Here is a 15,240-nt window from a genome sequence, read left to right on the forward strand (position 1 = left end):
TGTGGTATTTCCCTTGTAGCGTGGCTGTGAGATCTTCCTAGCAACTAGAAAGCGCACAACACACCTTTTGGGTGAGCCAGAGCGACCTTTGCTGTTCAGCACTGTGATTTCCCACCTATTTCATCTCATGGCACACTGACTAGGGGCTAAAATGGTCAAGGCATGCCATTGGTTTTTTGGCAACAACAACAACAACAACTTGTAAAAAGGCCTTCTCTGATGACCTGAGAGGACAAGCCGGATTGTACGGGAGTAGGCGATCTCTAAGATAGCCTGGCCCAGAGCAGTATAGGGCTTTAAAGGTCAAAACCAGCACCTTGAATTGGGCCCGGAAACGAATGGGCAGCCAATGTAGCCCCCGGAGAAGCGGACTGACAGAGTCAAACCGCCTAGCTCCAGTGACCACACGGGCCGCCGCATTCTGCACTAATTGCAGTTTCCGAACCGTCTTCAGGGGCAGCCCCACATAAAGCACGTTACAATAATCTAACCTCGATGTCACCGTAGCATGGATCACCGTGGCTAGGTCTGCACGATCCAAGTACGGCCGCAGCTGGCGCACCAGCCGAAGCTGAGCAAAGGCCCCCCTAGCCACAGCCGCCACCTGGGAATCCAGGAGCAGCTGCGAGTCCAGGTGGACCCCCAAGCTGCGGACCTGCTCCTTCAGAGGAAGTGCAACCCCATTCAGAGCAAGCCGATAATCCAGCACCTGCATTGAGGATTTCCGAACCAGGAGAGCCTCTGTCTTATCCGGATTTAATTTCAGCTTGTGAGCCCCCATCCAGATCCTCACTGCTTCCAGACAGTGCTCCAGGCCCTCAACCGCCACCCTGGAGTCTGGAGGAAAGGAGAGATAAAGCTGGGTGTCATCAGTGTATTGATGACACCCCACTCCAAACCCCCAGATGACCTTTCCCAGTGGTTTCATGTAGATATTAAATAGCATGGGGGACAGAACTGAACCCTGTGGTACCCCGCATCTCAAGGGCCAGGGTGTTGAACAGACATCCCCCAGCACCACCATCTGGGACCGACCCTCCAAGTAGGAGCGGAACCAACGCAAAACAGTGCCTCCAACTCCCAACTCAGCCAATCGGCCCAGAAGGATACCATGGTCGATGGTATCGAAAGCCGCTGAGAGGTCCAGCAGGACCAACAGGGATGCACTCTCCCTGCCCAGTCCCTGGCGTAGGTCATCCACCAAGGCGACCAAGGCAGTTTCCGTTCCGAAGCCCGGCCTGAAACCAGATTGAAAAGGATCCAGATAATCTGCTTCATCCAAGACCCTCTGGAGTTGAGACGCCACCACCCACTCAATTACCTTGCCCAGAAACGGGATGTTGGAGACTGGCCGGTAGTTGTTCAACACAGTGGACTCCAGGGAGGGCTTCTTCAGGAGGGGGCGAACCACAGCCCGCTTCAAAGCAAGTGGCAACGTCCCCTCCACCATGGAAGAGTTGACCACCCTCCCCGTCCACTCAGCCAGTCCACCCCGGGCAGCTCTTATCAGCCAAGCTGGGCAAGGGTCAAGCAGGCAGGCAGACGGCCTCACACTCCAAAGGAGTCTGTCCACATCCTCAGGCTGCACAAGCTGAAAAGAATCCCACAACACCGGACAAGCAGTTGCCAAGGGGACACCATCAGACATTGTCAATGTGGCATCCAAGTTGCGACGAATACGATCGATTTTATCTGCAAAGTGTTGGGCAAACACGTCGCAGCGGCTGACCGTGTATTCCTCCTGGTCTACTGGGGGGGCCTGATGAAGGAGGCCCCGCAGCACACGGAACAGCTCTGCCGGACGGCTATCAGCAGACGCAATGGTAGCGGAGAAGAACGATCTCTTTGCTGCTACCACCGCCACGGAGGTTATCAAGGCACACCATGCCGCACCATGCAATTATCAAGGCACACCATGCTGCTGGTGGGGCTCACATCCCCCGGTGGCCCTACTAACAAATGACCCTCTGCAAGCAACGGAACAGGCACACAGACACTTTGCGTACAGACCCAAACACATGCAGTGGGGGGGGGGAGGCCCGCGTGCAGTTTGGAATCCATTCCCACTGCCCAGGAGCTGGAGCCCCGCCCCGGGCATGTCTGCCCACGTCCCACTCTGCTCAGGGGGGCTGCTCCCAGGGCCGCAGCCCTGCTGCAAGCCACGGGACAGGTGCAGCACATTCCGAGCACGTGAACGGGGGGGGGAGGCTGCAATCCGGAGTGAGTCGGGCCCCGCTGCGAGCAATGCAAGAGGCGCACACGCGGGGGGGGGGGGCTGGGCTGGCTGCAGTTTGGAGACCATTCCAGCTGCCCGGGGGTTGGAGCCCCCCAGGCAGGCCCGCGGCGCGCCTCTCAGCCCTGCAAGAGCTACAGGCACCTCCGGGGGCTCCCGCTTGCCACCGGCCCGCGCCCACCAACTCCCCCCCCCCCCGGGAACGCACCGTCGAACTGCGGCGGGGGCTCCTTCTCCTGCCGCGGGAGGGCTGCGGGCAGAGGCTCCCCGGCCGCCCCCGCGCCCCCGTCCCCCGCCCGCCGCATGGCTGCGCCTCCAGCCCGAGCTGCGCGAGCGCCGAGGCTGCGCGGAGGAGCCCGGCCCGGGGCGCCCCCTGCCGGCTCCGGGGGGCGCAGAGGCAGCGCCCGGAGGTCAGGCGTGCACTCGGGAGCAAGCCCGCTGGAGAGCGGGTGGGACTTACTTCTGAGTAGGCAGGCCTGGGATTGGGTTCCTAGAAGGGCACCCTCAGGAGGACGCGGGATCGAGGTGTTGGTTTCCACGGAGTGAGACAGGCTTACACCCTGCGTCTTACTGAACCCGGTGGGCTTACTTCCAAGTAAGGGCAATAGCACCTTTTCCAAACACCTCCACTCACTGACTGCAAGGGGACCCATTTCTGAGTCAACATGCCTGGGCCGTGCCGGGCCGGGCCGTGCCATCCGTCCAAGGGGTCCTTCTTCCGCATTCTTGTGCCCACCTCTGTATCTGGCGTTCAAAGCCCTGCGCACCAGCTGAAGTGCTCATTCGGGGAACCAGGACTGTGCCTGGGATGAAAGGACAGTACACTGTGGTGCACAAAAGCTTGTGAGTAGATCAGTGGGCTGGGCCTCAAGGTGGCACAAGTTCTTTGAGGGTTTCCCTGATCACTTTGTGTTTCAGCACACAGTATTAATTATTTGGCTTAGGGCCCAATCCAATCCAATTTTCCAGAGCAGGTGCAGTCATGACAATAGGGCGTGCACAGGGGCCTGCTTCAGGTATGGGCACATTTGTTCCCTTGCCTCCAGGCTGCATTGCAGCTACACTGGTGCTGGAAAGTTGGATGGGATTGGGCCCTGAATCTGCTACTGAACCTGAACATCTTGACTGTAAACTCTGTGTGTGTGTTTTAATCTGCATAGTATTAGTATTGGCAACCTTCAGTCTCGAAAGACTCTGGCATCGCGCTCTGAAAGGTGGTTCTGGCACAGCGTCTAGTGTGACTGAAAAGGCCGATTCGGGAGTGACAATCCCTTCCACACCGGGAGCAAGTGCAGTCTGTCCCTGGTCTGACTCCCTGGCTGTGGGCCTTCCTTCTTTGCCTCAGACTGTTGGCCAAGTGTCTCTTCATACTGGGAGAGGCCATGCTGCACAGCCTGCCTCCAAGCGGGCCACTCAGAGGCCAGGGTTTCCCACCTGTTGAGGTCCACTCCTAAGGCCTTCAGATCCCTCTTGCAGATGTCCTTGTATCGCAGCTGTGGTCTACCTGTAGGGTGCTTTCCTTGCACGAGTTCTCCATAGAGGAGATCCTTTGGGATCCGGCCATCACCCATTCTCACGACATGACCGAGCCAACGCAGGCATCTCTGTTTCAGCAGTGCATACATGTTAGGGATTCCAGCACGTTCCAGGACTGTGTTGTTAGGAACTTTGTCCTGCCAGGTGATGCCGAGAATGCGTCGGAGGCAGCGCATGTGGAAAGCGTTCGGTTTCCTCTCCTGTTGTGAGCGGAGAGTCCATGACTCGCTGCAGCACAGAAGTGTACTCAAGACGCAAGCTCTGTAGACCTGGATCTTGGTATGTTCTGTCAGCTTCTTGTTGGACCAGACTCTCTTTGTGAGTCTGGAAAACGTGGTAGCTGCTTTACCGATGCGTTTGTTTAGCTCAGTATTGAGAGAAAGAGTGTTGGAGATCGTTGAGCCAAGGTACACAAAGTCATGGACAACCTCCAGTTCATGCGCAGAGATTGTAATGCAGGGAGGTGAGTCCACATCCTGAACCATGACCTGTGTTTTCTTAAGGCTGATCGTCAGTCCAAAATCTTGGCAGGCCTTGCTAAAACGATCCATGAGCTGCTGGAGATCTTTGGCAGAGTGGGTAGTGACAGCTGCATCATCGGCAAAGAGGAAGTCATGCAGACATTTCAGCTGGACTTTGGACTTTGCTCTCAGTCTGGAGAGGTTGAAGAGCTTTCCGTCTAATCTGCATAACCAACAAAGAAAAGATGGCTACAGATTTGTCTGTGTGTTTCCTCCTGAAGCAAAGACAGGCAAGGGTTTCAACCACTAGCCATCTGTGAGCACATGGGGTGATTGGCTTCACAGGGGAATTTTTCAATTTAAGAAATCAGCTGAGAGCAAACTGAGAAGTGACTAATTAGGATGTGTCTTTTGCAGGTCCTGGTGGCTTGTATCTTTTCATGATCTATCCTAAAAGATTCAGTCCCTATTCAGTTCACCTTGATGTTCTCCCTCCACATGGCTTTTGTAGAGTTTCTGGAGGCGCTGATTCTCCCCTATCAAAACCCTTCCGCTCTCAAAGAGCCTGCCTGCTGGGTGCTATTTTTAGATGCTCTGAAGCGCTGCAATGTGAAAGATCTATTCTCTTCTACAGATCAAAACTCTTTACCACCATTTCATTTTCCCGGAGAGGGCGGTACTGGCATAGCGACGGTAAAATTTGGGGCCATCCATAGAGCAAAAACAGCGGGATATCACTCATCTGTGCTAGTCCGCGCACGTGATGTGTCTCTGCGACCTCACAGTTTGAGAGAGGCCTGTTGGATAATTGTACAGATTTCTCCTTCAAAACACTTGTAGCTAAAAGATTGGCCCTGCTGAGAAAAATGTGTGCCACTCTCTTTGCTCCATTGCCCAGTTCTGTAACAGACAACAAACTAGCTTTATTTAAAAATAGAGCTTCTTGGTATGCTCATATTTTTTTAGTGGTGTTGGAAGTGGTGATGGAAGCACCACAAAGTCATAACACCTCAATGTCATGGCTAGGAACTTGTTCAAGCATTGTTAACATGATAGAACTATTTCTGATTTTGTTTACAACTGATTTCTTTTGAAACACGGACATGAAAATGTAACATGGTGTTTCAGCTTGAGCAGTCCTCCAAACCAACCCTTTGAAATCATGCTCAGAAACAAATGGGTTCACATTGATCAAAGGACCTTCTAAAGATTGGAAATGTACATGATCAGCCTATTGATAACACCTTCCGAGCAGCTTAAAGCTGTCAATATGCCTTTGAAAGGTTAGATGGAACTCTGATGAGAAACAAGAATATCTACAACTCCTGGCTACCTCTTGCACCAGCTCTCCAAGAAAAAGGTTTTAGCAGGAGCCTATGCAATTGAAGTGTTAATTGAACAAATACCCTGATTACATTCGGTCAGCTGCTGAAATGTTGGGTTAATCTGACTGTAGCACAGAAAGCCCTGGAACCTTTCACCTGATCTTCCTGTTGGTCTGCATACCTGAGAGAGTGAGCACTGATGTTAATGCATGAATGGCTCAGCTTCCTCCAGAGAAATGGGCTTTGGTATTTAGCTGGGCAGAGAACCATAGATAGTTGAAGAAGAGTTTGCAAAATTCCTTACTGCCTGGTGCGAGATGAGGGCAGTTTTATTGACACCTCCTGACACTCTGGGCCCAATTCAAGAGAAGCAGGATCCCCCAGCAAAGGTGTGGACACCATGGGGGTGGGGGGAAGTCAACATCTCCCTAATAACACATACAGTTTTAGGATCCTGAGAAATCTTCCACTGGGAAGACTGATAATTGAAATCATATTGTGCTTATATAGAACTAAAGTCCCAGTTGTAATGGAACTTATGGTCCACCAACTAGAGTATGTAGACTGTACAGGATGATCTGAGGCAGATTTCTCTATCATCATTCAGTTGAGAGCACAGCACATATTTTTAATAGGGCCTAACTATTAAACCTAACATAAAATTTAAGTTTAATAAAACCTTATAGGCTGACCTTGGTCCTGGTTTGTATTTGCATTAAATTGGAACCAGAAATGCTGCAGCCTCATCCACAGTGGACAAGAAAATCTGCTCTAGGTGAATGATGCACCAGTAGCCTTCAATTGAGACAGCAATTGGGACCTTTGATTTTTTCTTTTACCTTCTTCTTCTTGCAGAGATAAAATGCAGCTCAGAGATGGATTTGTGTGTGGTGTTCAAAGGATATCTCCTGTGCTAGAGAACTACAAATGCATTAAAACGGTTTTCGAAGGGGGAAGAGAATCGGAAAGCTTTACAATTTGTTGTTAAAATAGATTCATTTGTACTGCCCACTGCATTGCTTCATCATATACACCTCTGAAGTTATGTCCATGTTTTGCTATCTGACATGGTGAATTGGAAAGGCCTTCAGAAATGCACCCCCCAAGTTTGGCTGTCCAGATGCTGATGGTCTATTCATTTCTTGATGGACAGAGTGAATTCAGCCTGGAAGTTACTCAAGGGATTTTTCTGTCCAGTCTGGTACTACGGAGGGTTGTGTTAAGGATTCAGCTCTTTTTACCACTGGCTTAACCCCAGTTGTGCCTGAATCCCGTAAGTTCAACATAGATGCATCTATCCAGTCTAGAATAGATAGGAATCTGTTTTGTCTTCAGTAGCTTAAGCTCCTTTCGCAGAAACTCACAAGGAATGAGCGCTTCTGTTGTAGACAAGACCCTCAGTTCCAAGCCAACAAACTGTATCCAGCAGAGTCCTGGTTTCAGCTGAACCCTATTGTGTCCCCCAGCTATCATGCCTTTCTCTCTCTCTCTCAGGTTCTACTTCCCTGCTGCAGAGAGAGGATTTCTGCCAAGGAGTTGCAAAGGTTCAGTTTTCTGGTGTCCCCTTTCAACCACCTCCTACATCACAGGTGTCAAACGTAAGGTCCGGGGGCCAGGTGCGGCCTCCTGGAAACTCTTTATCCAGCTGTTGGGCTCTCCCAGCACCATCATCAGCTGCTCTCAGCTGCTGAGCCATGCTGGGCTGGAAGGGTGAATAGTTTATTGCTGAAAGGGCCACCCCCATGATAATTGGGCTCTCACTTATTGTGAAAGTATGTTCAAGATTTGTGTATTTTCTGTCATTTGCAGCTAATGAGTTTCTACCTGAGAACAAAGAGCTTATTTCTGGTCACCACCTGCTTAATGACGTCACTTCCTGTGTAATGACATCACTGTGTAATAACCCTCAGCAGGCATCATGAATGCTATTCAGCCAGCTGTATGGAAAGTTTGACATCCCTGTTCTGCCTGATGAGTTCTCTGCCTTGGTGAGTGGAAGTAGACAGCAAGAGCTCCCTGCTCTGCCAGCCCGACCGCTTGGGTGAATCCAGGAGGATCCATTTTTGGACACCTGACAGTGTCCTTGTGGTCCCCATACTTCAGCATATTCAGCTTCTCACTTTTGTCCCACAGAGTTTTGAGGCTGTCATCACTGGTCTGAAGAAGAGGTTACATCCCAAGCACCATCCGGCCAAGAGTATCCAAGCTCCGTCAAATGAGCATTGCAGCTTTCAATTTGCTTAGGAAATTTGGTTGCCCGGGTAGCATTTTTCCAGCCGTACTGCGCTGGATGACAGAATTGTGCAGCGCCCGGCAGCAGTGGCCTGAATTCCTGCAAGCTCTGGGAGGGACACAGAGCACACCCTGGAATGGAGACAGAGGGGGGAAAACTGTTTCCAGAAATCAGGCTCTGCCTTTCTTCAACTCTGGGCACAATCCTAACCCCTTCTGTCCGTGCTTTCCAGGCTGACGGATCGATGGACTGACGGATCAACTGATTGATTGATTGACTGGCTGATCGACTGATTAATTGACTGACTGATCGATGGACTGATCAACTGATTGATTGACTGACTGATCGACTGATTAATCGATTGATTGACTGGCTGATCGACTGATTGATTAATTGATCGACTGATTGACTGACTGAGTGACTGGCTGGCTGGTGGGTCTGCCTGCCCTCCCTGGGCCCTGCCTGGTAGGAGGCCCACTGGCCTGAGGGGCGACTCAGGGGGCTGCAGCGCGTGCCGGCTGGGCGCCTGCCTCAGGGCCGGGCGCACTGCCGGTGGGGCGGGGCTGCGGCAGGCGCGCCCCCGAGGGGCTCAGTCCGGGGCTCCGCCCTCTGGTGACGCGGCCCGGCGCCTCCGCCCCCGCGCGCCGGCTGAAGCCCCGCCCCCGGCCGCTGCAGCGCCCCCTGGCGGCCCGGGCGGGGGCGCGCGGCGGGGCGGGGCTGCTTGGCGCGCGCAGCGAGGGCGGCGCTGGTCGCCGAGTGACCCGAGCGCGCCGCGCCGCGCCGGCCGCGGGCCCCGGATGCAGAGGCCGGCACGTCATTGTTCCCCGACGCGGCCGGGCCGGGCTGGGCTGGCTGAGCGGGGCCGGGCGGCCAGGAGGCGGGAGCGGGGAGCGGCTGCGGCGGGACGGCGGCCCGGCCAGGTAGGCAGCGGCGGGCGGGGCCCCCTGAGGCGAGGGCGCCCCCCCGCGCCAGCCCCGCCCCCTCCCCCACCCTTGTGGGGGTGGGTTGTGGGCCCCTCCCCACCTCTCGCCTCCCCCTGCTCAGGCCTGGTGGGGGGCCCTGCGCCCCTCCCCCTCGGCCTGTTTGGGGAGGGGGCGTGTTCTGGGCCCTCCCCCTCCCCGCCTCTTGCTTTCAGCAGTGGGGGAGGGGCAGGCCCCCCAGATCAGGCTCCGCCCTCCTGGTGGGGGTGGGGCTGCTGACATTGACCTGCAGTGATACTGATGGGCTTATTGATGCCGATTCTGACATTGACATCGATCTGCCTCCTGCTGCTCTCCTGTCTGTGTTGATACAGCAGTTCCTATAGGTGTAGATCTGGGGGCTGCTGTGAGCCCCAGGAAGCCGCCCCAGGTGGGCCTTCGGCCTGGTCCGGCAGGGCTCCGACGTGCCCTTCACTGTGTTTGCGTATCAATACCCACGTTTGCACTGCTGTTGGTTTTCCTGTTATTGTTACTGGTGTTGATCCTGAGCTGCTTCTCACCGTTATTGGCGTTGGCGCCGATATGCTTTTGCTGCTGATGTGCAAATGGGTCTTGATTCTGGTCCTGCTACTGACATTGCTTTTTACTGTGGTTGGTAATGATCTCGTTGCTGTTGATACGCTTTTTACTTCTGCTGCTATTGCTGCGCTTCCTATTATTGGTATTGCCAGCATTAGAATATTATATTAGATACTATAATACTGCCATTGATATTGGTGTGCTCTTTACTGTTGCCGCTGTAGGTATTGATATGTTCTTTCTCAAGAAAAGGTGTTCACAACTGAGTGGGCTGGAGGGGCTTTCAAAATCCCAGCTCAAATGATAAGGGCGACCCCAAAATGAAGGGTGATGCTTCATTCTCCTTTGCAAATGCCTGCCAAAGGAGGAGGCGAGTTGTTAGGTGAGAACAGCTTTATTTGACTGCGGACCATCAGCCCAAATGCTCTTCAGTGTCACAGCCACGAGAGCCTTGGCATTGATAAGGACAAGGGTGAGAATGCTGGTGAGTGGTGGGACTGATTTCAGCAGCCCCTCATCCAATCAGTCCCTGCCATTCATCATCATTTTTATAATAAGGGGGTGGGGACTGATTTCGGAAGCCCTTCAGTCTCACCAAATTGTGAACACTTTTTCTTCTTGCTGGTGAAAAGCAGCATACATTATTGTTATTGTTATTATATTTTCACAGTCAGGCTGGTGTTACCGACTGGTTTGTTTTATCCAGACATTGAGTCCTTTCCAACGACTTGGCATGCCTGGTTTTTATCCTGTTGTGACATTATAAATGTCATCACAAGTTGGAAGCTCTTCCCAGTAAAGCTGCTTTTTGCAGTTTGGGTGGTAATTTCTTAGACCCTGATGCTGCCCAGGTGCTCTTCAAGGTGTTTTGGAATTGCACCTGGAGCACTTCACCACTGGGATTACTTTGGTGGTCTTCTGCCACAACTTTTCTATTGTTGTTGTTTATTCAACAGTAAAAAAAAGTTTTTCCACAAAATGGAGGGGCTGAAAGTCTTCTGAAATCTGGCCCCCTCGCCCTTTCATGTTCTATTGTCTTTTATTATTAAGGCTGTTTATATGCTGCCTTTCAGCAACCCTTCAAAACCATTGTGATTTTTTTTTTGCCTGTTGAAATCTGAGCAATCCCTGTTTGTTTGTTTAAGAATGTTTATATCTAGCAGCAAAAGTTCACAAACTGGTGGAGCTGAAGGGCTTCTGAAATCCCCCTCCTGGATTGTTATGAAGAATGTAGAGATCCCACATTTCTACAAATAAACACAAAAGCACAAAGCATTGGGGTTGAAAGTCTTCTGAAATCTGAAGCACCCATTTATTATGATAGTGTATTTTTAAGAGTGTGTGTGTTTTGTGTGTGTGTCTTTACAACAGCAATGAGAAAGATTTGCAAAGTGCTTTATATACCAAAGTATTTACAATGAGGTGTGGGATGTGTATGTGGGAGAGGCAGGCACATAAGTCTGTTTTTGAGGAGGAGGGAAATTTCTGTACTTGCAGCTTGCTCGCCCACCCAGATGTGTTTGTGGGCACAAGGACACATAAATGGGGGGGCATGTTTTGTGGGTGGGTGTGCAAAATATGTATGCATGCAACTAAGCATGTGATCCTTTATGTTGAGTGAAAGACTGGTCTCTGCCCCAAGGTGCTTACAGTGTTGTCATTGAAGGGAGGGAGACAACAGAGAAAAGGAAGGTAAATGGAGGCGGGGTGAAAAGGAAAGGATATGTAACTCTTTCATTTGCAGATCTATGTGTGCATGCACATAGTATCTCTGTCCTGCTCAAAGACCCAAATGGATCTGTGTGGACACAGCCCCTCTCTGCTTGCAATTCTTAGAGGACTTCTGAATTGTTTTCCTCCATCCTCAGTTTTAACAGTGTCTGTGCGCACAAATGTGCCTTCCCTTCTCCAAACATATCCAGGGAATGCACAGAGAGCTTTTGTATGGAGCAGGGGTGTGTGTATCCCTTTGCTTCCCATGTAAGTGTGCTTGGAGGAAGGTTACACCATTCCGCTCTGGAGGGTGGTGGGTCCAGCATTCTGTCCCGTCCCGTCCCCCCCGTTTGTGAGCAGCTGCTTCTCTTCTGCATCTTCTCCCCCTTGGTTTTCCAAGGCACATTTTCTCACTTTGGTGGTTTCCTGCTGTGACCCTGCCCCAGTTCCGCTCCCCTTCCTTGTTATGGAAGGGGTGGATGGGCTTGGAAGTCTCTTGCAATTCCCTTGTACTGTTGCTTCCCTTGCTTGGTTGCCATGGACACTGCCTCTCAAATGAATGATTCCTGTACAGTCTCGTCTCCCGTCTCTCCCCCCCCCCCCCCCCACGCTTCAGTGTCTGGGAATCAGGCCTTGAGGTGGTGGGGAAGAAAACTAACAGAGCCCAAGGCTCCTGCGCTTTCCTTCTGCTTCTAGGCCCAAAGTGTCCAAGCCCACCTCTGTTCTCTGCTCCTACGTTTTCCCCCGCTTTGAAGCAGACATGTTGCAGCAGTGAGTGCTGGGTTTGAATGAGGCCGGCAAGTCTCTCGTTCTCTGTCCTTGCGTCGTCAGCTGCGTGACACACGCTGACATCAGGGCTAATTGTTCTGCCTTTGGTGTGAATGATATCATAGCATCATACAATAGATTCTTGGGCCCTGAGACTTGAGGGAAGGGCCTAACCGCATTCATCATTCATGCCTTGCAGGATCCGGCCTCCCCGGGGAGGGATGTATCAAATCCTTCTGTCATCAGTCATATTAATTTCCTGGGGTGTGGAAGACAAACCTTTTAGGGATATTGCACCTCCTGCATGCAACTGACTGGCTACCACGCCCCCAATCTCCAAGGCAGCTGTTTAGTAGGATGTTTGTAGCTGGAAGTGTACTGATTCGGTCTTTGCTTTTAAGTACAAAATTAAAACACAAATGTAACTTGGAGGCAGTCTTTAGACACACAGTGCTCTGTCTTGCAAGTCAAGTGCTTCTTGGGTGAAGAGGGTGGCCTGAAATAGGTTAGGACAGGGGTCGGCAACCTTAAACACCCAAAGAGCCATTTGGACACGTTTTCCAGAGGAAAAAAAACCTCAGGAGCCACAAAACCCTTTTGACATCTAAAATGAAGATAATACTGCATATATAGTTTTTTTTTTTACCTTTATGCTCTTATAGGTCCCATTTTTATAATGTAGCCCCCTCTTGTAGCTTTTAGTTAGTTTTGTCATACATTCTTGTCCTGTGTTTTCAGACGCCTGGTCCTCTATGGTGTTTTGCCTGATTCCAAGGCCATTCTCTGCCTGGAGAATTAGGCCCACTTTAAGCAAATTAGCTCCCCTTCTTTCCCCCAACAAATGGACCCTGGTTCTGCCCTGCAGTCCTGTTGGACCCCACCTCCAGGGTAGCTTGCCTGTTCAACCTGCAGAGGTCCTCTCTCCTGCCAGCAGACCCTGGGTCATCAGCAGGTCTTGGGCACAGCAGCCACACTTCAAACTCCAGTGTCCAATAGTCACAAAGTCAGTCAGAGTATCCAGGGCAGAGTCCAAAGTCAATAAGCCAAGTCGCAGTCCAAAGTAAGTAAGTCAAATCAGTCAGAATATCCAAGTCAAAGTCAATAAGCTAAGTCAGTCTCCTCTCCTTCTACAACCCACTCCCCCTTCCTCAGGTGCCCGTTATATCCCTGAGGGCCCTATTGCCTTCAAGTGGCTGCAGCTGTGCAGCACACTCTGCTGGATGCCCAGGCCTTACCCTTAAAGGGGCCACTGCTGACACCACATCTACCTTTTCACCAGATCTTCCAGGATTCCAATACATATGGCGGTTATGACATCTGCTTATCTTACATGGATACTAAAGAACTCCCCCCACCTTCCAGAGGCACCCTGCTGGAAGGAAAAAAGGACACAGACTCCGGAAGTGGGGAAGAGAAGAAGCCGGGGGCAGCCACAGGGCAGCTTCTGCCCTGCCTGCCTGCCCTCCCTTACTCAGGCTGCGACCTTCTCCACACTATCCTGGGAGTAAGTCCCATTGGCTACAATGGGACTTCTGAGCAGACAAGTTGGTTGGAGCTCTCAGGCTGCAGTCCTCTCCACACTTTCCTGGGAGGAAGCCTCACTGACTACTTATGAGTAGACCTGCATAGGAGGGGGCTGAGGCTGCAGCCCTCCACACCTTCCTGGGAGTAGCCCAGGGACTACATCATGAACAGGGCTTGCTCATGAACAGACCTGCCGGGCAGGGGCTCCCACTCACCCGTCCTTGTGCTTGGCCTTGAGCAGGCTCCAAGGCTGCCATCCCAGGCACCCTTTCCTGGGAGTAAGCTTCATCCACTGTAATGGGGCTTACTACTGAGTAGACACACAGGATGTCTCCTCTGCTGTGGAGGAAAAGCCTCTCCTTGCACTGAGTGGGGACCTGCAAGGGCTCACAATGGCTGAGGAGGAGGGCGTCCTGCTGGAGAGGTGGGGAAGGGAAAAACAGGGAGCTTAAGCCTGCAGAGTGGGCAAAATTGAAAAGGGAAACCAATGCGGGGCAGGTGGGGGTGAAGGGAGAGGAGGGCAGTGAGCTCAGGGGGTGGAGGGAAGCAGCCTGCCCTCCCAGCACAGGTGCCTCCTGTTACCCCCTTTGCCACTTTCACCGGGAGGAGCCGCAGCAGACAGCTGAAAGAGCCACATGCGGCTCTAGAGCCGCAGGTTGCCGACCCCTGGGTTAGGAGGACTGGTGAACTTTGATGGAAAAACTGCCCTGCAAATGACTGAGTGGAAGCACAAGGCCAGTGATTGCAGGAAAGAGAAACTTAGAAGCTCAATGGAGTAGATCTGTTTAGAACAGAAGGGTGTGTGGGGGAGGAGAGAGTTTGAACAGATTGATTTTACATAAGAACATCAGAACAGCCCCACTGGATCAGGCCATAGGCCCATCTAGTCCAGCTTCCTGTATCTCACAGCGGCCCACCAAATCCCCCAGGGAGCACACCAGATAACAAGAGACCTCATCCTGGTGCCCTCCCTTGCATCTGACATAGCCCATTTCTAAAAGCAGGAGGTTGCACATACAAATCATGGCTTGTAACCCGTAATGGATTTTTCCTCCAGAAACTTGACCAATCCCCTTTTAAAGACATCCAGGCCGGATGTCATCACCACATCCTGCGGCAAGGAGTTCCACAGACCAAACGCTGAGTAAAGCAATATTTTCTTTTGTCTGTCCTAACCCTCCCAACACTCAATTTTAGTGGATGTCCCCTGGTTCTGGTGTTATGTGAGAGTGTAAAGAGCATCTCCCTATCCACTCTGTCCATCCCCTGCATAATTTTGTATGTCTCAATCATGTCCCACCTCAGTTGTCTCTTTTCTAGGCTAAAGAGGTCCAAACGCCATAGCCTTTCCTCATAAGGAGGTGCCCCAGCCCAGCAATCATCTTAGTTGCCCTCTTTTGCACCTTTTCCATTTCCAATATATCCTTTCTGAGATGTGGCGACCAGAACTGGACGCAATACTCCAGGTGTGGCCTTACCATCAATATGTACAACGGCATTATAATATTAGCCATTTTGTTCTCAATAACTTTTCTAATGATTCCAAGCATAGAATTGGCCTTCTTTACTGCCACCGCACATTGGGTCGACACTTCCATCGACCTGTCCACTACCACAATGCTTTTATGCAAATGCCCGAAGTCTACGAGCAAAGGTGGGAGAACTGGAATGTCTGGTGACAAGGGAAAATATTGACATAGTGGGCATAACGGAAACCTGGTGGAATGCGGAGAATCAGTGGGATACCGCAGTCCCGGGCTATAAACTCTACAGGAGGGACAGGCAGGGGCGTGTTGGAGGTGGGGTGGCCCTTTATGTTAAGGAAGGGATAGAATCCAGCAAAGTAGAGATTGAAGGTGGGTCCGACTCCACCGTAGAATCTCTGTGGGTTAAATTACCAGGCTTGTGCAGCGATGTAATACTGGGGGCGTGCTATCGTCCTCCAGCC

At 51.8% G+C, this 15,240-nt stretch overlaps 2 protein-coding genes and 1 long non-coding RNA gene across 7 annotated transcripts in view; 2 read left to right on the plus strand and 1 right to left on the minus strand.

Moving 5' to 3' along the window:
• The window catches only part of EIF2AK1 (eukaryotic translation initiation factor 2 alpha kinase 1), a 24,588-nt gene extending 21,642 nt beyond the window's left edge, over positions 1–2,946 (minus strand). The window contains exon 1 of one of the 2 annotated variants that reach the window (XM_066640579.1): positions 2,694–2,946. In XM_066640579.1, the coding sequence (XP_066496676.1) occupies positions 2,694–2,931 (238 nt within the window). In that variant the 5' untranslated portion in view covers positions 2,932–2,946. Of the gene's footprint in view, positions 1–2,441; positions 2,583–2,693 lie in introns of those variants that run through there. The other variant, XM_066640580.1, reaches the window with a different exon arrangement.
• Positions 2,664–8,371, plus strand: LOC136663710 (uncharacterized). Of its 3 annotated transcripts, none has more exons than XR_010795039.1 (4): positions 2,664–3,076; positions 7,050–7,153; positions 7,365–7,543; positions 7,689–8,371. It is a non-coding gene; the product is annotated as an uncharacterized lncRNA (long non-coding RNA). The 3 variants fall into 3 exon arrangements; XR_010795037.1 differs by having other exon boundaries at positions 7,050–7,099; XR_010795038.1 differs by having other exon boundaries at positions 2,664–2,828; positions 7,050–7,099.
• A 229-nt stretch (positions 8,372–8,600) lies between these two features.
• USP42 (ubiquitin specific peptidase 42) overlaps positions 8,601–15,240 on the plus strand; it is a 37,496-nt gene continuing 30,856 nt past the window's right edge. For both annotated transcript variants that reach the window (XR_010795035.1, XM_066640496.1), the window contains exon 1: positions 8,601–8,708. The gene's annotated coding sequence lies outside the window, so the exon portion shown is untranslated. The remainder of the gene's footprint in view (positions 8,709–15,240) is intronic.

The sequence above is a fragment of the Tiliqua scincoides genome, chromosome 13 (assembly GCF_035046505.1).
Source record: "Tiliqua scincoides isolate rTilSci1 chromosome 13, rTilSci1.hap2, whole genome shotgun sequence".
NCBI classification, from domain to species: domain Eukaryota; kingdom Metazoa; phylum Chordata; class Lepidosauria; order Squamata; family Scincidae; genus Tiliqua; species Tiliqua scincoides.